At 39.1% G+C, this 22,171-nt stretch overlaps 1 protein-coding gene across 8 annotated transcripts in view; it reads left to right on the top strand.

The window, feature by feature from the left end:
• The window catches only part of Hcf (Host cell factor), a 124,460-nt gene that overhangs the window by 45,595 nt on the left and 56,694 nt on the right, over positions 1-22,171 (top strand). For all 8 annotated transcript variants that reach the window (XM_070282473.1, XM_043213368.2, XM_043213370.1 and 5 more), the window contains one exon: positions 8,042-9,070. In XM_070282473.1, the coding sequence (XP_070138574.1) occupies positions 8,042-9,070 (1,029 nt within the window). The remainder of the gene's footprint in view (positions 1-8,041; positions 9,071-22,171) is intronic.

Below are 22,171 nucleotides of genomic sequence, written 5' to 3'. Positions count from 1 at the left end.
GAACCACAAATTAAGCCCCTCAAGAACTACGAAGTGCACCCTATATACAATCTTCAGTTCCTGCTGCACCGCAGAATTACAGTTGAGGAGCCGCACAAACGCAGTGGCCCGGTACAATGTCCGAACTGCAAAGAATATGGCCATACAAGGTCTTACTGTAAACTGCGCCCGGTTTGTGTAGTTTGTGGTGAGCTTCATGACTCTGCACACTGCCCAGCGAGCAAAGATGACCAAAACTCGAAAAAGTGCGGTAACTGCGGTGGAAATCACACTGCTAACTATAGAGGTTGCCCAGTTTATAAGGAGCTGAAAAGTCGCTTCTTTCAGCTCCGGGATTTAGTGCCCGCACCCAAAATAATCAGTTCATAGCCTCCAGGTCAAACCTTGAAGTCTTCTTCTCGACTGCAGCCAGTTCCTCACTAGGACCCACAAACTCTGCCAAAAATGTCACATACGCAAGCGCTTTAAAATCAGGACTGGCTACCCCAGCCTCAAAAAGCTCACAGCCGCAATCAGCTCACCAAAAACCGAACACGGCTCAGCAGCATCAACCGCCGAGGCAGCCAAAAAGTAACTTTGAAGCTATGATATGCAGTCTACAACAAAGCCTTACGGAGTTCATGTCGTTTATGCGTACAACTATGCAAGATCTAATGCGAAACCAAAATCTATTAATACAAATGCTGGTTTCACAATAATCCAAATAATGATTTCCCTACGAATATCTACGTGGAACGCTAACGGCGTTTCGCAGCATAAACTTGAGTTAGCGCAATTCCTACTAGACAGTCAAATCGACGTAATGCTGCTTTCAGAAACAAATCTTACCAAGAGATACAATTTCCAACTACGAGGATATTCATTCTATGGAACAAATCATCCAGATGGTAAAGTCCACGGCGAGACTGGAATTTTAATCAGAAGCCGTATTAAGCACCATTATCATACGAAATTTGCAAAAAACTACCTACAGGCCACATCAATAAACATACACCTAAATACTGGCAAGCAATTACCATAGCCGAAGATGAGTTTATGCAGTTTTTCAACTCACTCGGAGACCACTTCATAGCAGCAGGAGACTACAATGCCAAGCACACACACTGGGGATCTCGTCTCGTGACCCCAAAAGGAAAGCAGCTCTATAATGCAATTATCAAAGCTAAGAACAAGCTAGACTATGCTTCTTCTGGCACACCAACATACTGGCCGGCAGACCCAAAGAAACTTCCCGATTTAATTGACCTTGCGATTACCAAAAACATTCCTAAAAATGCCTTTCGGATCTTTTATCTGATCACTCGCCTTTCCGTTTTACTCTTCTCCAACACCCAGAAATATGGGATCAATCATCAAAACTGACCTTACATAAAACCAATTGGGTTAAGTACAGGAAGTACATCAGCTCACACATTGAGCTGAGTCCTCACCTCAGCGACGAAGCCAACGTAGACAGTTTTGGTTATTCGCTGGAGTCTGTACTCGTCTCTGCAGCTCGAGTTTCAACACCTCAAACTATATACACACACTGCATTCAAAAGAAGACAAATCTACAAATCGAACAGCTCGTCCTCGAAAAGCGACGCTTACGTCGAGAATGGCAATGTCACAGATCGCCATCTGCTAAGCAACGCTTCAAACATGCCTCACGTCAACTTGATCAAGCTCTACAGCAAGAAGAAACGTATGTCATAGAGCATTTGTCAACTAACAGTACAAAACACTCACTATGGAGAGCTCAGCCAACTCTGAGCTCACAGAAACAAACCGTGATGCCTATTAAAAATTCCACAGACGGGTGGGCGCGCAGCGACGCAGACAGGGCCAGCACGTTTGCCAAACACCTCAAAAATGTCTTCCAACCAAATCCTGCCACCAATGCGTTTACTTTGCCGACTCTATCAGATGAGCCCCAGCCTCAACATGAGCCGATTGAGTTTCGCCCAAACGAAATCGTTAACATCATCAAACGACAACTGAATCCAAAAAAATCCCCGGGCTGCGACCTCATAACTCCCAAAATGATCATTGAGCTCCCATACTGTGCCGTTTGCACTCTCACCCAGCTATTTAATGCCATCGCCAAACTTGGCCACTTTCCAGTGAGATGGAAAAAGTCAATTATAATAATGATAGCAAAGCCGGGGAAAGACCACACTATCCCCACGTCGTATAGACCAATAAGCCTATTCTCTTGCCTATCTAAACTCTTTGAAAAATGCCTAATGACTCGGATAAACGTCACACCAATTTGGGTTTCGTGAAAAGCATGGAACAATTGAGCAGGTCAACCGGATAACATCCGAAATTCGGAACGCGTTCGAAAAACGAGAGTACTGTACTGCCATATTTTTAGATGTCTCTCAACCATTCGATAGAGTCTGGCTAGAAGGTCCAATGTACAAGATCAAGACAATGCTCTTACCTTCTCTTACCCCGTCTTACCTTCACGACAGAAATTTGCCGTGAGGTGCAACACCGCTATATCCGATGATTACACTGTTGGAGCTGGAGTACCTCAAGGCAGCGTGCTAGGGCCAATATTATATGTCCTCTACACAGTAGATATCCCGACAAGCACACGTTTAACAACATCCACAAGCAACTGCGCAGCTAGCTCTTCATATGGTCGATGTCGAAAAATGGCTGTCAGATTGGCGATTTAAAGTGAACGAACTAAAATGCAAGCATGTTACGTTCACTCTGAACAGGCAAAACTGCCCGCCGATGACATTAAACAACACTCCACTCCCACAAGCAAACGAAGTAACATACCTAGGAGTACATCTTGACAGAAGACTCACATGGCGCCGGCACATTGAAGCCAAAAGAAAACACCTAAAGCTAAAAGCCAGCGGCCTTCAAGTCCTGCTGTACAAATCGGTACTAAAACCTATATGGATGTACGGCTCCCAGTTATGGGGGAACGCCAGCAATAGCAACATTAACATAGTTCAAAGAGTTCAGTCGAAGATCTTGAGAACAATCACCGGGGCACCGTGGTACGTTCGCAACGAAAACATACACCGCGACTTAAACATTCTACCAGTCAAAGAAGCGATCGCAGAACAGAAGTACTTAACCAAGCTATCCGGTGCACCCTAACCACCTGGCGAGAGGTCTAACAAGGTTGAGCAACCAATCACGCCTTCGTCGCAATGACTTACCCACCCAGCGACCGACCTGAGGGACGCGCAACCAGAATGCAGTCTTAGTATACTGTTAGTTAAATTTTAATGTTAAGATTCGTCAACTTATTGTTAGTCTCAAAATTAAGAGTAGATTCAATAAATAAAAGCAAAGCTATAATAAAAAAAAAAAAGAAATTTGCAACACCTTTGCTCTTCGATTATCACTCCTTGTGAGCATGGCTTTATTAAGCTTCGCTCCACCACCATAAACTTATTCGAGTTAACATCCTTTGTCATAGATGGCTTTCGTAAGGGATATTAAACCGATGTAATTTACACAGACTTCAGCAAAGCATTTGATTCAGTTAATCACTCACTCTTTTTGAGTAAACTAAATATGCTGGGTTTTCCTAAAGACCTCTTAACGTGGATCTCCAGCTACCTAGATGGAAGGACACAAAGAGTCTTATTTAAAAACATTCAGTCCCGTCTGGTCCGTGCTACATCCGGCGTCCCTCAAGGAAGTCATCTTGGCCCGTTATTATTTACGCTTTTTATAAACGACTTGCCCCCTGCTTTAACGAACTCTCTAGTTCTTATGTATGCAGATGATGTAAAGCTTTGTCTTCAGTACAAATCCATCTCTGCCCAATGCAGTCTTCAGTCTGACCTTGATAACTTTCAAAAATGGTGTTTGGCTAATGATCTAATACTTAATGGATCAAAATGCAAACATATGTCTTTTTATCGTTCTTGCCCTCTGCAAGCTACTTATTCTATTAATGGGATTGCCTTAGAAAAATTAACCCAGGTTAATGATCTCGGCATCCTATTACACATCAAACTTAAATTTTCCGACCATATTTCCTTAATGGTTAATAAGGCTAAAGGAGTCCTTGGTTTTATCAAAAGGTGGTCAAAAGAATTTAATGACCCCTATATAACCAAAACATTATTTATTTCCTTGGTCCGTCCTATACTGGAGTATGGTTCATGTGCCTGGAGTCCCCAATATGGAGTACATAAGGACCGCATAGAATGTTCGCACTTAGAGGACTATACTGGGATCCAAATCTTCAGCTTCCATCCTACAGTAGCATACTTTTACTTATAAACTTACCTAGCTTAACAAATCGTAGGACAATGCTCGGTGTAGTTTTTCTGCATAACCTTAATAACGGGGATGTAGATAGCCAGCATTTACTAACACGTTTAAAATTTAACATTCCTAATAGAAGGACTCAAAACTTTAGTCCTCTGTTCCTTAGCCGTTGTAGTTCGATATATGCACTGCATGACCCTTTTAGGGTATTATGTTCGAACTACAATGGTCTCTACTCTATAACATCTCTTTCCTGTCCCTCTAATTTAAAATATAGCAATTTAAATTTTCTTACTAACTCCTCCTAGCTTAACAAATTACAAATAGCTTAATATGTACTAACAAATCGTTTTTCGAGCGCACCTCGGCCGACTTGGCCTCTTTATGATGAATACAGGAATGCTACCTGATGCTCTTATTGATGTACAAGCCATATCCAAATTCTGAAAGACCGCGAAAAAAAACACTTTGGTGTTCCTTAAAATAGAAGTTTGAGACTTTTTTTAAATTTTGTTTTGTTATGAATTGATTATATTATGATATTCTCATAAGGATCGGCCAACTGTATCCGATGCTTGCGATATTTATCCGGTTTGAACTGCAAGGGTATATCAACTTCGGTTAGCTTTCTTTTCTTGTTTTAACCTATTAAAGTTTTATAAAGTGTGGTATTTTTTTTTTGTTTAAATTAATATACTGGGACAACGACTTATATACTGGGTGCAAAGGAAAGAAGGGTGTGTGCAAATTTTTAAGACGATAGCTTTAAATCGGAGAGAATAGTTTAAGTAAAAATAGACAGACGGACGTACATGGTTATATCAACTCAGGAGGTGATCCTGATCAAGAATATATATATACTTTATATGGTCGGAGATGTCTCCTTCACTGCGTTGCACACTTTTGGACCAAATTATAATACCCTCTGCAAGGGTACCAAATTATAATACCCTCTGCAAGGGTATAATAATTACTTTATGTTATAAATGAATCTATATTTAAGTTGTCAAGGGGTTATATACAGTTGTACCACGCAAAAAAATGGAATTTTATCGATTTTTTTTTGACACTATAGAAAATATTTATAAAAAATGTTTTACCGAAGTTGTTTAGTACATGTTTCTGGGTAATTAATTAAATATTTTCATAAAAAAATGTTACATAATAAAAATGTTATAGCCGAATTCCCGGATCGTCTTTTTTCGATGGTGTCTTGCGGTGGACATGATATCCCAAAAACGGTTCATCTGAAATCCAAAGAAGGGTGTGTCAAAAAAAAAACTTCAAAAAAATTTAGTTAGTATGTTAGATTGTCTAGTCCGTGAACGAGCGATTTGTAAAAATTTTTATTACAAAAAAATGGTGACGGTTTTAACAAAAAAAGTACTTTTTCAAGGTATAAGATTTTCAATTTTTATGCTCTAAAAAAAAAGTTTTCAAAAAAATTTAAAATTTTTCGTTCACGGTATAGCGGTAATCACGGTAATATCATAATAAATAAGTGGTCAAAATTTGGTGTTGATCGGATTAATAGTTTTTTAGTTATCGTGTCCACCGCAAAGGTAATTTTGAAAAAACAAGGTTCTGATATAATCGCGTTTAAAGTTGCAAGTTTGTTCAAGATTGATGTGCAGGTAGTGCGCTATAAATAGCTACAACTTCGGTTCTAATGCTCCGATCGTTATTTTTTGTAAAAGTATTCTCAACAGTATATACATACTTAAAGAATATGCAATAAAAAAAAATCGATTTTTTAATCAATCACAACTGTATATAACCCCTTAATATTGAAATGAAGGAACATTATTTTATTTACCATGTCTACGTGGTATCAATTTTTGGCCGTTTTCCGCTAATTAAATGTTAGATAAAAGAAAACGCAGGATACTCGCGGAACGGATACTTGTTATTCTATAAATGAGTATACAAGGCATAAAACTAACATACGTGGGTTGCTAAATATTTTTCTGGCCTAATAATGAAAATGCGAATATATATGATTAAAAATAGTTTTATTGTTTTACAAAGTATTCTCCAGCAAGACTTATACACTTTTGCATGCGCTCAAGTTAATTGTCGAAGCACTTTGTGGTATACCTTTCGGAATTGACTGTCCTACGTTGCTCAAGCGGAACAGTCGCCACATGACCTGTTTTACCAAAAAAACAGGCCACCATTTGATTCGATGTGCTTCTTCCACGAACAATATTCGTTGGATTTGGCTCGTCTTCGAAGACCCACACGGTCGATGGCTGTTTTTGGCTCATAAGCATAGCAAGCATAATCTGTGACGATCTTATAAACGTCTTTTAAAACACCGCGATTGTATTTTTTAATTTTTTTTTTTGCACTTATCCACACGAGTTTTTTTTTAGAGCGATTGTCAAATTGTGCGGGATTCAACGAGAACAAATTTTTTTTTACGACCAAGTGTTCATGGAATATCGAATGTATGCTGATGGAAGAAATGCCCAAGGATGCCTCTATCTCACGGTATGTCACATGATGATCTTGCATCAGTTCATGCACGGCGTCAATGTTCTCTGGAACAACGACTGTTTTTGGACGACCTTCACGACCTTTGTCTTCGAGCGAGCGTCGGCCGCGATTGAATTCATTATACCAGTTTTTCACAGTGCTATAAGATGGTGCTCCATCGCCATACAAAGATTTAAGTTCATCGATGCACTCTTGCACTCGTATACAGTAGCGAAAAAAATAGTACCCCTTCAGCACATTTTATTTTGGGCAAAAATAAATGTAGTTACTGGCGAAATTTATTAAAAATTTAATTTTTTTTATATTTAGTATTCCTCGTATTCAAAAGAGTCCTACCATTACTCAAATTCCATTGAAGGTATTCATTATACCCTTGCAGAGGTTATTATAATTTTGTCCAAAAGTGTGCAACGCAGTGCAGGAGACATCTCCGACCCTATAAAGTATATATATTCTTGATCAGGATCACCTCCCGAGTTGATATGAGCATGTCCGTCTGTCCGTCTGTCTGTCTGTTTCTAAGCGAACTAGTCTCTCAGTTTTGAAGCTATTGTCTTGAAACTTTGCACACACCCTTTTTTCCTTTGCACGCAGTATATAAGTCGGAACGACCGGGATCGGCCGACTATATCCTATAGCTGCCATATAACTGATTGATCGGAAATGGTATAACTTTGGTGTTTTTAGAGTTAGAGAGTTCAAATTTAACACGGGAGCTATTTTTGGCAAACCATTACGACATGCCAAATTTAATAAGGATCGGCCGACTATATCTTATAGCTGCCATATAATCCCACAGAAAATATTTAGTCCAAAGTCAAGGAGATTTGAGTCTATTTTATTGTTTTTATCTATTTTTATTATTATTTTATTTCTATTGAGTTTTTGAGTCTATTTTAACTAACATTGGAATCACTTTAAAAACTTTCTTTAAAGTTTTCGATCAAAATTTTCGTATAACCTTGTCAGGACTCTGTTGCCTCGTTGCGCAGGTTCTCTTAGCAATAGAGGATGCGCTAATAAAAATTTATTTCTGCAGGTGGTCTTAGGTTTGGGTATTTATATTGTTGCATTGCGATTTTTCTCTCCACTTTTGAAAAAAAATTGAAAAGTTTGTCCTGTCCAAATGGTTCTTTTTTTTCAACTGTATATTAAAGGGAGTAAGTACATATTAGCGAATATTATGCTCTTTGTGCAATATGAGTAAATTCTAAAAAAAAAAAACGAATACATTAAATCCGTTACTTATATGAACCTCATAATATTAACATAAACATTAGTATAATTAAAAATTTCATTTTTTTTTAAGGTATGCTGCAAAGATTTATGGTACCTGGAAGTGACAAAGCCTCTTTATGCTGTTAAAGTTGCACTCGTGCGCGCTTCTACACATGCTCTTGAGCTTTCATGGTCTGCGACCACGTTTGCTGCGGCATATATTTTACAAATTCAAAAGATAGATCAATCCGTAAACACAGCTTCCAAACCCTCAAGCCAGAATCTTGTACACCATGGAACAACAACTGGAGGAGGTGAAAAAGTTGGAATCGAAGCAAACACTTCCGCAGACGTATGCTCAAAGGCGGGGAAGAGCCTTCATCAAACTCCCACTACCACAGGATCAATAGTTACACAGCGAACATCTTCAAATTGTACTGGCTTTAGCGATCTATTAGATTCACAGCCATTGTCATCATCGATAAGCGCTCAGTTTCAAACGAAACCAATTACAAATGATTGTAATGCCTCGTTTTCCATATCTACTTCGGCAGTTTCAGTACAACCGCAAATATCTGTATCCAATAGCACTGCCAATACAAACAGTACCTGTGGTACCGTTAGTGGCATATTACAAAAGTTTCGCCCCAATATATCTACATCTAGATTAATAACCACGAGCTCCACTACAACAACCTCCCTTGCAACTGATTCTTCTTCTTTACGAGTAACAAGTTCTATGGCGGGAAATGTTGTTTTAACTTCAGTTTCTTCAAGTGGCGCCTTGCGACTTGTTCCAAGTGTGTCTGCTTCACCGACAATTCGTCTAGCTTCTGTTCATTCAAATGCTTCAAGTAGTGTCTCTACATCAAATTTATTAAAAACAGCAATGCCTACTGCTTCTGGACAATTACAACCTTCTAATCCGGCTGCACCAATTAGTGGAAAACAGTACTACATCCAAAAGCCACTTACCTTACCTCCAAATCTTCAGCTGCAGTTTGTGAAAACAAGCACGGGCGGAATGGCTGTGCAAACTCTACCGAAAGTCAACTTTAATGTTGGGAAACATACTAACGCCCAAAGTGACAGTCAAACGACTGTCACCAGCCAACTTCAGGTAAGCAGGTTAAACGTTTTCTGTTTATTTTCTTTATACCCTTGCAGAGGGTATAATAAATTTTTCCAAAAGTGTGCAACGCAGTGAAGGAGACATCTCCGACTCTATAAAGTATATATATTCTTGATCAGGATCACCTCCTGAGTTGATATAACCATGTCCGTCTCTCCGTCTGTCCGTCTGTCTGTTTCTACGTAAACTAGTCTCTCAGTTTTAAAGCTATCGTCATGAAAATTTGTACACACCCTTCTTTTCTTTGCACGCAGTATATAAGTCGGAACGGCCGGGATCGACCGACTATATCCAATTGCTCTGCTATAACTGAACGATAAACAAGAAAGGAAAGCTAACTTCGGGCGGAGCCGAAGTTTATATACCCTTGCAGTTAAAACCGGATATATGTCGCAAACATCGGATATAGTTGGCCGATCCTTATGGAAATAGGAAAATATAATCCAATTTATTACAATACAAAATCTAAAAAGAGTCCCAAACTTCTGTCTTCAAAAATACGAAAGTTGATATTTCTACCAAATACCATTTCCGATCGTTCAGTTATATGGCAGCTATGGGATATAGTCGGCCGATCCTAATGAAATTTGGTAGGTTGGGTCAACTGACCAAAAATAGAATCTGTATTAAATTCCAGCTTTCTATCTTCAAAAACACGAAAGTTGGGTCATTTCCGATCGTTCAGTTATATGGCAGCTATAGGATATAGTCGTCCGATCCTTATGAAATTTGGCATGTCGTAATGTTTTGCTAAAAATAGCTCTCGTGTCAAATTTGAACTCTCTAACTCTAAAAACACCAAAGTTATACCATTTCCGATCAATCAGTTATATGGCAGCTATAGGATATAGTCGGCCGATCCCGGTCGTTCCGACTTATATACTGCGTGCAAAGGAAAGAAGGGTGTGTGCAAAGTTTCAAGTCGATAGCTTTAAAACTGAGAGACTAGTTCGCGTAGAAACAGACAGACAGACAGACAGACGGACAGACGGACAGACGGACAGACGGACATGCTCATATCAACTCAGGAGGTGATCCTGATCAAGAATATATATACTTTATAGGGTCGGAGATGTCTCCTTCACTGCGTTGCACACTTTTGGACAAAATTATAATACCCTCTGCAAGGGTATAAAAATGACGCAACTTTCGTGTTTTTGAGAATAAATAAGTTGAAATTTAGTACACATTCTATTTTTGGTCTATACTATATCTTGGTCTCAACTATATCTTATAGGTGCCATATAACTGAACGATCGGAAATGGTAGTTGGTAAAAATACCAATTTTTGTATTTTTGAAGATATCGCTTATCACATTCATTTGTGTTGACAAAAGTTATGCGTCACAATGCGATAATCGTTTACTCATACACGATTACCTCAAAATGAACCGAATAATGCATTCGTCAACACATAATCATTTTATTAAACGCTGAAGAACTCAAGATGGCAAAAAAAAAGTTTTTCCTCATCACTGGGTTTTGTTCAGAGAGTTGAATCGAGTGAGAAATTTTTAACCGAATCCGCAAGATGATCGGAATAATGTGTACGGCAAAATATTTGGCTCCCAGCATGAGAACGGCTAATTACAATAGCATGTTTCCGTTTTCCCTATTCTCCTCAATCGTTCTAGTCCGAATGCATTTTTTTTTGTAATAGAAGAATAATCGACTTAAAGTGATAAACTTCTTTTTCGCAGAACATTTCTTTAATAAAAGCAAAAATTCTCGCACCAATGTATTGGTGATTTTTATGCCTTCGCGACGTAGTGAAGAAGGCATATCCGACCCCATAAAGTATATATACTGGATCAGGATCACCTCCTGAGTTGATATGAGCATCTGTTTCTACGCAAACTAGCTAGTCTCTTCGTTTTAAAACTATTGACTTAAAACTTTGCACACACCATTTTTTCCTTTGCACGCAGTGTAGAAGTCGGAACGGGATTGGCCGGCTAGATCTTATAGCTACCATATAACTGAACTATCAGATGTGATCCAACTTTCGTATTTTCGGCTCAGTTGGTCAGACCCACCACATTTCATAACGATCGGTCGACTATACTCTATAGCTGCCTATTGCAAACCAGGATGTAAGACCGTTGCAGACTTTTGTAAGAAAAGAAAGGCTTATAGCAGTGGTCGGCCGGGCCCTATCCAGGGGCATAGAAAATTTTTCTGCCGGAGCTCTGACGAACACACACAGTATAAACCAGTGGGAAATTGAACTGCCCTTTTCAATAGCACGCGTGCATAGGGTCGGAAATTCTGGCGCAGCGCTGCCGACACACTGACTCTGTGTGAGCACTCTTAAATTTTTTCAAAAACTCTCACATTTACTCGCATTTTTGCCTCATTTGACAGCCCAACTTAAAAGAAAATGTTTCCACTGAGAAAAATTTTCTCAGAAATTAAGTTGGAACAAGTTTTCTCCATAGAAATTAGAGATAGGGAAGCGTGATTTGTCATTTCTATTTTTTTCATGACTATTTTAAAATAAAATACACTATTTTAAAATAAAATACACATTTAAAGGGCCCACTCAAACTTTTGAATTACTTTTGAACCGTCAACTTTTTTCGTCGAGCATGTTTGGTGAGGGGGGAACGCACATGCATACGATTCTATTTTTACAACTCTTTACATGTATGTATAAAAAAAACTGTATGCACGACGGTAAAAATTTTTTGGCTTCCAAATTTCAATTTCTCGTTTTTGTTTTCAATACGCCGATGTGGTAGTTAGTAGAACAAATAGTCAAGATCGAATCAGGGTGGTAGCGTAACGCATAGTGTAGCTACTCAATGAACAATTTTTCTGTGTTCAAATCCTCATATGGACTTTAAACTTTTTTTTATTATGTCCGGCTAATAAAATTTCAAGGGAGTCTGACCGGCATTTTGTCATCCAACACGTCCGTCACTTTTTTTTACAACAATTGTAATAGAATGCAATTAAAATAATAATAATTCAGTAAATATGAAAAGTAAAAAAGAAATATTATTACAAAACAAGAAAGGAAAGCTAACTTCGGGCGAAGCCGAAGTTTATATACCCTTGCAGTTAAAACCGAATATATATTGCAAACATCGGATATAGTTGGCCGATCCTTATGAGAATATAAAAATATAATCCAATTTATTACAATACAAAATCTAAAAAAAAGTCCCAAACTTCTATCTTAAAAAATACCAAAGTTGGTATTTCTACCAAATACCATTTCCGATCGTTCAGTTATATGGCAGCTATAAGATATAGTTGGCCGATCCTAATGAAATTTGGTAAGTCGGATTAACTGACCAAAAATATAATCTGTACAAAGTTCCAGCTTTCTATCTTCAAAAACACGAAAGTTGGGTCATTTCCGATCGTTCAGTTATATGGCAGCTATAGGATATAGTCGGCCGATTCTTACAAAATTTTGCATGTATTCTTTTGCCAAAAATAGCTCTCATGTAAAATTTGAACTCTCTAACTCTAAAAACACCGAAGTTATACCATTTCCGATCAATCAGTTATATGGCAGCTATAGGATATAGTCTTCCGATCCGTTTCGACTTATACACTGCGTGCAAAGGAAAGAATGGTGTGTGCAAAGTTTCAAGTCGATAGCTTTAAAACTGAGAGACTAGTTTGCGTAGAAACAGACAGACGGACGGACAGACGGACATGCTCATATCAACTCAGGAGGTGATCCTGATCAAGAATATATATACTTTATAGGGTCGGAGATGTCTCCTTCACTACGTTGCACACTTTTGACCAAAATTATAATACCCTCTGCAAGGGTATAAAAATAATAGTTAACTTAAAAATAATCATAAAACTAAATCTTTTTATAAATTGAAACAACCGTGCACTAATGAAATAGAACCCAGGACCCCAAGGATATAGATCGCGCCCTTTTTAACTTGGCTACCCTCTAAGTTGATTTAATGATACTTTAAATTGGTTTTAAGGTAAGCGCTAGAATCTATACCAAAAACAGAGTTGACGAGTAAGGATAGTAGAAGATATATCTGATCTCTTTACTCTTACATTGGTTCGATTACAACGTTTCAAACCTTCATCGTTCCAAAGATGTTACGTTCTAAAAATAGATTTCTCTCTTTCCCTCTCTCATATGCCAGCCGTTTGTCCTGGAACCCACTCTCAAATGTTTTAAGTTTTACAGCCAATATGCCGTAGAACCCGCACTTATAGAGATTTTTACAGCGGGTTCCACGACAAACTGATGCGGTGTAAAGGTAATTTTAAAATTTTGTATTTTTCTTGATTGGATTATAAATTTTGGAAAACACTTTAAAATAATATAAATAGATTAAAATTTAAAACAAGGGGACGTTCTGAGCATGATTTGATCTCATTTTACTCTGCATAGCAGCCAAGCACTCTACCACTAAGCTGTCCCTTATTCGTTGTCGCGCGAAAAATTTCTCAAACTTAACTTGTCGCGCTGTGGAACCCGCTCGTTTCAGAAAATTTTTTTTTTGTATGAGATGTCCCATCTATGTACTTTATAATCTTTGCTAATACTAAGGCAAGAAATTCATATCAATGTATTGACTGCCGACCTCTGGTTTATAGCACGCTCTTATGATGTTTTAGTGTTTATTTTATCAAAGTTATCGAGCTTTAAGAAATCTTGTTCCCGTTCGCTTCTACTAAAACTGTGACGATTATAGACGATATTTTGGTTAATATTTTAATGGTGTTCTTGAGTAGAGCCACCGTCCGTTTTCTTGTTGTGGCGGTAATATCGTTTAGTTAGTTCGTTTTAGTGTAGACGCTAAAATTAACATATACCACTTTTAGCTTGGGTATAAAGAACTCCTGATTATATTTATAGTTCTTTCACGCAGCAAATGGTGGTTGCTCTCGTCGTAGCACTATTGGGTAGCACATTTGGTCGTCGGTGAAGTTTATAATCTGTGTTATACCACCTTCGTCCAGGTAGATATTCAACCCAATAAGCGCGCTCCTCCTTTGGATATTGTTGTTTTTTTTTGTTAGCAAACCTAACTCGTCTTTAAATGCATCTCTTGCACTACTTCGTTAAGCAGGTTCTTTCCTTGGATTACTATTTTATCGGACAACGTTTTCAGGATGATTTATCCTAAAATTTCGCTTTTAGGATTGTCACATAAATAATGAAAGTCGCTGTGTCGCGGTAAACACGTTTCCAGTTTAAGAATAATTCGATGTTTAATAGTTTTAAAAGCACTGGGCTGTATACTCTGGAAGCTGAAACAACCTTTTTGAGATCGTTGTTGTTTTCCAGAGGTGCTCTTGGTAGATAATTTTGCCACTGGTCTTTGGATCTTTTCAGGAACGGCGGTCCCCCGATTCACTGCTCCAGGTTAGGCTTGGCGGTTACTTTCAAAGCCATACCACGACGTTCTCATGTTTAGGAATCAAGAGCTGCTGCGTGCGCAGCACTCGTTTCCATAATCAATTTGATGGATTACAAAAGTGTGGAATTTCCGAGGATCCATTGTCAAAAAGTGCATTCGCCAATGTTCAAGTTTAGAATGAGTATGTTTTATAAGCCAGGCGGAAATCGAAAAAGTCATAAGAGAGCCAAAGATGCTGATCGAACTTCCAAAATGCGCTATAGAGGTCGTCTGCAAACTATTTAATGGAATCGTTATTCTTGGCTATTTCCCAAAAAAGTGGAAGAAATCCATCATTATAATGATACCGGAGCCTGGAAAAGACCACACAATTCCGTCATCATACAGACCAATAAGCCTTCTATCTTGTTTGTGTAAATTGTTTGAAAAATGCTTGTTAACTTGCATAAAACCACATCTGGAAGCTTGCAATTTTATCCCGGCACACCAATTTGGCTTCCGAAGAAACCACGGAACCATCGACAAGTGAACAGATTAACATCCGAAATACGCTCAGCCTTCGAAGAGCGAGAATACTGCAGCGCTATTTTCCTCGACGCATCTCAAGATTTCGACCGAGTTTTGCTCATCGGACTCATGCAAATTAAAACGTATTTGCAAACATACACCCACAAGCTACTGGAATCATACCTCTACAATAGGGTATTCTCATTTAGATGCAACGCAGCTACTTCGGGCGACTACTCCATCGAAGCTGGCGTTCCACAAGGAAGCGCACTCGGCCCGTGTCTATATGTTTTGTATACTGTAGATATTCCTACGAGCGCACAACTAACAACGTCAACGATCGCCGACGAAACCACTATCCTTAGTCGCTCCAGATGCCCAACGCAGGCAACAACCCAACTGGCTAATCATCTCATAATAGTGGAAAGGTGGCTGTCCGACTGGCGCATTAAAATAAACGAACAAAAGTGTAAACATATAACGATTACTCTTAATAGACAAACATGCCCTCCGCTTTTACTAAACGGTATGCAGATCCCTCAAGCTAACGAAGTAACGTACCTTGGCGTGCACCTTGATAGACGACTTACCTGGCGTAAGCACATCAAATACAAAAAGATGCACCTAAAACTGAAAGCCAGCAGCCTCCACTGGATCATAAACTCACTATCGCCACTGTGCCTGGACTAAAAGTTATTACTGTACAATTCAGTCCTAAAGCCAATCTGGACGTATGGCTCCCAGCTGTGGGGGAACGCGAGCAGCAGCAACATAGACATCATACAGCGCGCACAATCAAAAATCTTGAGAACTATCACAGGGGCACCTTGGTATGTTCGCAACGAAAACATCCACCGGGATCTGGGCATCCTCGCAGTGAAAGACGAAATCCAGAAGTAAAAAGAGTCATGCAAAGAAAAACTGTCTTCGCATCCAAATTTTCTCGCTCGGGGATTGACTTGGGTTTCTAGAGGTCACATATTCACAACTAACCCTCTAGAAGAAAAATCCCCTTTTTATGCTGACTTAATTAAATTTTCTTAAAAAAAAAACTCGACACTGGAGTCTCCTTGCGCCGAGGACCTCCCTGCAACCGCACCATGGGTTTCGCTAAATTCCGTAGCGACTTCGATGGTTGTGAACCGCGGACTGATCTGGTCCCAGAGCTTTGCCTCTTTCGCTTAGGTGTTGTGCACTTGGGAGCGATGTTGTTGCAGGCCTAGCCAAAATAAATTACGTGGACTTAGAAATCTCCTCTCTTATATTAACTATTGTTCCCCCAAACGCTTACCTCCAGAGGCAGTGCCAACTGACTAAATTCCCAATTTTTATCTGCTTCAAACTTTTTATAAATTCAAGTTTTATCACTTTAAACTGCACTGGTCTGAGTCTCAATGTAAAAAGAATGAACCTCCAGCCGATTGATACGAGGAACCCAGGGCCAGCTATTCGTGAGTTTTTTTTTTCTTTTGCAGAGTGTACCCGTTTATAAATTTCTCCACCCATTTTTCTCGCTGAGTAAGAGCGCTGCCACTAACAGTCCCTAAGCCTACTCGTTTTCTTCTCGACCGTTTTAGACCCAGTTGCTTCAAAACCGCATGAGCAATCCATCCGATACAAGCCTTTACAAAATCCCCCGACCAAATTCAGGCTTGGGGGTGCATTTAAACTTCTCAACCCACAAGGCTGACCACTTGTGGCTAAGCCTGGCGAATATCTTTCCCATAGTACCGGCCGACAAGCTTTCCACTCAAATCCTCTAGTTCATATATTGAGCTTCCTATCTTCCTTCTCACTCTAGCCTTTACAAATAGGGGAGCTAGCTTAGAATTGTAACCTTCCTGAAAACAGCTCTGTTTAAAGTTCCTCCGATATACTTCCTACCCAACCTTGTAAGATACTTCACGCGACCTAAGGTTGTAATATCGTTCATTCCTCTCATATTGTTTTCCCAATGTTTCACCTGCTTTCTTTCTGATTATCTCTAAAGAGTCCTCACGGCTAAAAGTAGCTGCTTTGTCCTCTAGCATCGCCAACTTCCTCAATAAGGAGTACGTTGCACCAGATGTAATCTGCTGCCCAAAAACCATATAGTAAGGTGTGGATCCCAGACCGGAATGAGTTGCTGACCTCAGCGCACAGCTGATTTTACTAAGATTTTCATCCCAGTCCTTTTGGTCGCTTCGAATGTAAGCACGAATGCCAGCAGTCACAGAGCGATTTACCCGCATTCCAAGCATTAGCCTGAGGAGGGTGCACCGCCGTTAAAGTGTGCGTGATACTCCTAAGCATACTTTGAAATTTCTTGGATCTAAACTGCGACCCGTTATCGGAAAAAATGCTCTCAGGAACACCAAATAAGTAATTTAGAACAACGTCCGCTGTAAGTTTCTTTACGGCTCTAAGGAAAACGAATTTGGGATAATGGTCAGGCACAATAAAAATCCCTATATTCCCACTACGAGACCTAGGATAAGGACCTAAAAAAGGACTAAGGACCTCTGCGTCTCGACTGCCTTTCCCATAGGTGGCCTCAACGCCCTATTCGGTGGTTTAGTCATCCTTCAACTTTCACAGCCTGAAATGTAGTTCTTCACGTCATTCACCATTCCTGGCCAGAAATATTATCGTCGAATTCTCTCCAAAGTTTTTTGAACGCCAATGGACGCCAATGGATCGTCATGCGATTTCTTTAGCACCTCCTGAATCGAAGCCTTCGTTATCCACAATTTCCATGCGTACGCATCATTATTGTATGCATTAAAAAGGAGGTCCTACCCAGTCCCGATAACGCAAATGATGGAAAGCTTTTAATAACTTTTTCTAATTTAAGTTGCTGCGATTTCGATAACGAGTGCTGCTCCGCATCTCCTAAGATCTGTGAGATAGCTAGGGTCGGTCTCTGTCTTAAATTTACCTATTGTTGCTTGTTTCTATCGGCAGTAAAACCTTTTTAAAAGGCTTTCTACTGCATATATACTCCTCAGCCGGATGCCCTATACACGATATACCAGTGCCTGTATCTAGCAACCCTTTTCTCTTTTTTTCTAGTAAAATAACTTCTTTGTACGGCCTATTGCCGCCAACATTTTTTCTAATACTAGCAATTTCTTTTATTGTCTTCCAGTAATTTTTTTGTCGCCGACTGTTTCGCGAGACAGACCTAGCCTCGTGCTTCAGTGTTGGCAAGTTTAATGTCAAGCCTGACTGTCGGTTGGGAACACTTGCTTTGGAACGCGGTGTTGCAGTGTTTCTGTGAGAGTTTTTTGTACATCTCTCACAAGAGGGTTTATACGCGTTAGGAAGACCACAACCATAATAAAAGATTTTCCTTTTTGATGCGCAATCTTGGTATCTATGCCCTACTTTCTGCAAATCCAACATACCAAGGAAAATGCTCCTATCTCCTCTTGAAGTTAATCTTCCCCAAATTCTAATGCATCATCGCCTTCCACCTCTTCGCAAAGTTCACTTATCGGTTTTCTTAAAGGGAGTGGTTTTTGTAACTATGTTGTTTACGCATCTCTTCTATAAAGAATTCTCTTTTTCTAACCGTATGCCTCAGATTCGCCATGGACTCGAAATTTAAATTCAGAATCCCATGCTGGATTTCTGGACGTAAATTGCGCCGTACTATTTCCACCAGTGTTTCGTCGGATATGGGCTGGCTAAGTCGGTCAGTAAGCTTTAAAATGGAATCATAAAAGCTTTCAAACGATTCTCTATCTCTCTGTTTTCTGTCCCTGATCATCTGACGGATATCTACATCGGGCCTTGAATCCTGGAACTGCTTCCTTAAGGCTGCACAAAACTCCTGCCATCTCACCACTTCTACTGTCTTATGATGACGCCAAAAAAAATCAGAGGCCTTTCCTTCAAATAGCATATTTGCATTCCCGCATAAAAGTGAGAAATTCCCCTCTAATGTCTGATGTGTCAGAGCCTCGACTCTGTAGATAAAACTATCTACCCCTATAGTGTCGCCCGATCCCGAAAGCCTTAATTTCCAGTTTGATAAAATGTGACCCACTTTGTCGGGTCTTTGTGCTAAATCCGAGCTTAGGGATCTGGAGCTATTGGGTCTCTGTGGTACTGTATACTGTTCTTCGTGTGGCATGTTAATTCCCAAAACCAGCTCTAGGGAGGAATTCCTACTTGTATTAGGATTTACCGTTGCCCTTTTTGGTCAATATTGCTCATTTGCGTTTCTACATTTGTCTGTATTAGATTTGCCATCCTCTCCGTGAGCTGAGTTAGTAGCTCGTTTTGCATTACCTTTACGGCTGCAGAAATTTCTGTAGTTATTTGGCTCATTTCTTCTGCTGGTGTACCGCTCCTGGCTGGTTGAAGCTGAAAAGTCTACCTCGCTTTCACTGCTCGAAATTTTTTCGAGCCTTGTACGCTGCCTGGTTTGAATTGCTGACGTCGGAGTTTGCGAAATTCGTTGATCGATACAGATCGAATCACAAATCGGACAAGTTCTCTTGACTCCCAAATGTGTCCTTAAGCACGCTTTATGGAAGACGCTTTATGGTTTTATAGCTATCGACTGCCCCAATCTCAGAGCTACATAATCTACACTCAGAACTAGGAGGAGGTCCCTCTTTTTGAGTATATATTACTTATTATTATTATTTTTTTTTTCTTTTACTAATAATGAATAAGGTAATACTAAAAGGATAAATATTAAAATATATAATAAAAAAAATTATTTTTTTTTTTCAAATTAAAAATAGGTTTTGATTTCCACCACGCACTTAGCAACGCTGCCTATTAACGTCCGTCTTGACAAAAATTTTGATAAAAAATAAAGAAGCAGACTTGAATCAAGCAATGATTTGTGGACATGAGGCCTTATGTGTAAATATAAATCTTCATGTTCTCCGTGCAAATCTATTGCTCGATTTTACTTAGGGAGGTGGTTCTCATCAGAACTTTTTCCGTGGTCACGAGCTCCACTTTAAAGTAGAGTCAACGCGCATTCCATGCGTCTTACCACTAACCATACAGCATATAGACAACCCATTTCATACAACGAAAATGGATGCAAAAATTTCTTGCGACAGGCCCCAGCAGGCCCCAGAGCGGATTTCTTACGCTCTCTTACGCTCATCGTTCGTTCATCTTACGCTCATTCTCTCATTAAACGTTTTCTGTTTCTCAGTCTCTAAAAGGAGCGTGGTTGATCTTCGTATGTATGCGTGTCACACATTCACATACATGGGTGTATGTGTGCGTGCGATTTCGTTTCGAAGCCAGCGCACAAAATTTGGATTTTTCTTACTTTTCAGGCTTGCTACCCTAACAAAATTCGGGTATTCGTTATTTGATGAAATGACGAAAGAAATTATATTATTTTTATACCCTTGCAGAGGGTATTATAATTTTGTCCAAAAGTGTGCAACGCAGTGAAGGAGACATCTCCGACCCTATAAAGTATATATATTCTTGATCAGGATCACCTCCTGAGTTGATATGAGCATGTCCGTCTGTCCGTCTGTCCGTCTGTCCGTCTGTCTGTCTGTCTGTCTGTCCGTTTCTACGCGAACTAGTCTCTCAGTTTTGAAGCTATCGTCTTGAAACTTTGCACACACCCTTCTTTTCTTTGCACGCAGTATATAAGTCGGAACGGCCCGGATCGGTCGACTATACCCTATAGCTGCCATATAACTGATTGATCGGAAATGGTATAACTTTGGTGTTTTTAGAGTTAGAGAGTTCAAATTTGACATGAGAGCTATTTTTGGCAAATTATTGTGACATGCCAAATTTCATAAGGATCGGCCGACTATATCTTATAGCTGCCATATAACTGAACGATCGGGAATGACCTAACTTTCGTGTTTTTGAAGATAGAAAGCTGAAACTTAATACAGATTCTATTATTGGCCAGTTGATCCGACCTACCAAATTTCATTAGGATCGGTCGACTATATCCTATAGCTGCCATATAACTGAACGATCGGAAATGGTACTTGGTAGAAATATCAACTTTCGTATTTTTGATAGAAGTTTGGGACTTATTTTAGATTTTAGATTTTATTAAATTGGTTTTATTATGATGTAATCATAAGGATCGGCCAACTATATCCGATGTTTGCGATATATATCCGGTTTTAACTGCAAGGGTATATTAACTTCGGCTCCGCCCGAAGTTAGCTTTCCTTTCTTGTTTATATTATATTTTTTATTATTTCAGCATACATTTTTAATTTATTTAGGAATAAGATTGAGTGTTAGTAGTAAAATGTTTTCTGTTATATATAAAATGTTATATATTTTTACGAATCATTAAAAATCAATATACTGAGAATATGTCAGAGTATATTTCAGTCGGAGTCACTTAAAACGCCGATTGCTTTTAAGTTTTTGTTGTTCTGCAAGAGGCTTGTGCATGCCTACTCTAACGATGGAATGATTTTTAGTGGAGGGTGAAGACACGAAAACAGCTGATGGACTTGTTTACCTTTTTTGTTTACAATTTTTCAGGCACTTGTTATTATTTTGGGTTATTGTGAGATTTAATTAAATTATTGTCGTTAATTTAATAATTTCCTTATATATTTTGGAACTTTTAAAAAGTCGCCGCTCGAATTTGTTACAGATATATACATATACATATATATATATATATATATTCACATTGGTTTTCTGATACCTCTTGCAGAACAACAAAAACTTAAAAGCAATCGGCGTTTTAAGTGACTCCGACTGAAATACACTCTGACACTTTCTCAGTATATTGATTTTAATGATTCGTAAAAATATATATACAGAAAACATTTTACTACTAACACTTAATCTTATTCCTAAATAAATTAAAAATGTATGCTGAAATAATAAAAAATATAATATAAAAAATAATATAATTTCTTTCGTCATTTCATCAAATAACGAATACCCGAATTTTGTTAGGGTAGCAAGCCTGAAAAGTAAGAAAAATCCAAATTTTGTGCGCTGGCTTCGAAACGAAATCGCACGCACACATACACCCGTGTATGTGAATGTGTGAGATCAACAAAGATCAACCGAAGCGCAGGCCAACCTTCTTCATCGCGAGAATGAGCGTAAGATGAATGAACGATGAGCGTAAGAGAGCGTAAGAAATCCGCTCTGGGGCCTGCTGGGGCCTGTCGCAAGAAATTTTTGCGTCCATTTTCGTTGTATGAAATGGGTTGTCTATATGCTGTATGGTTAGTGGTCTTACTTAGCTCTTGAAGAATAACCA

This window comes from Drosophila bipectinata, chromosome 4, assembly GCF_030179905.1.
Source record: "Drosophila bipectinata strain 14024-0381.07 chromosome 4, DbipHiC1v2, whole genome shotgun sequence".
Classification (NCBI taxonomy): domain Eukaryota; kingdom Metazoa; phylum Arthropoda; class Insecta; order Diptera; family Drosophilidae; genus Drosophila; species Drosophila bipectinata.
The sequence above is the reverse complement of the archived record's forward strand: the minus strand, read 5'-3'. Positions and strand labels throughout refer to the sequence as shown.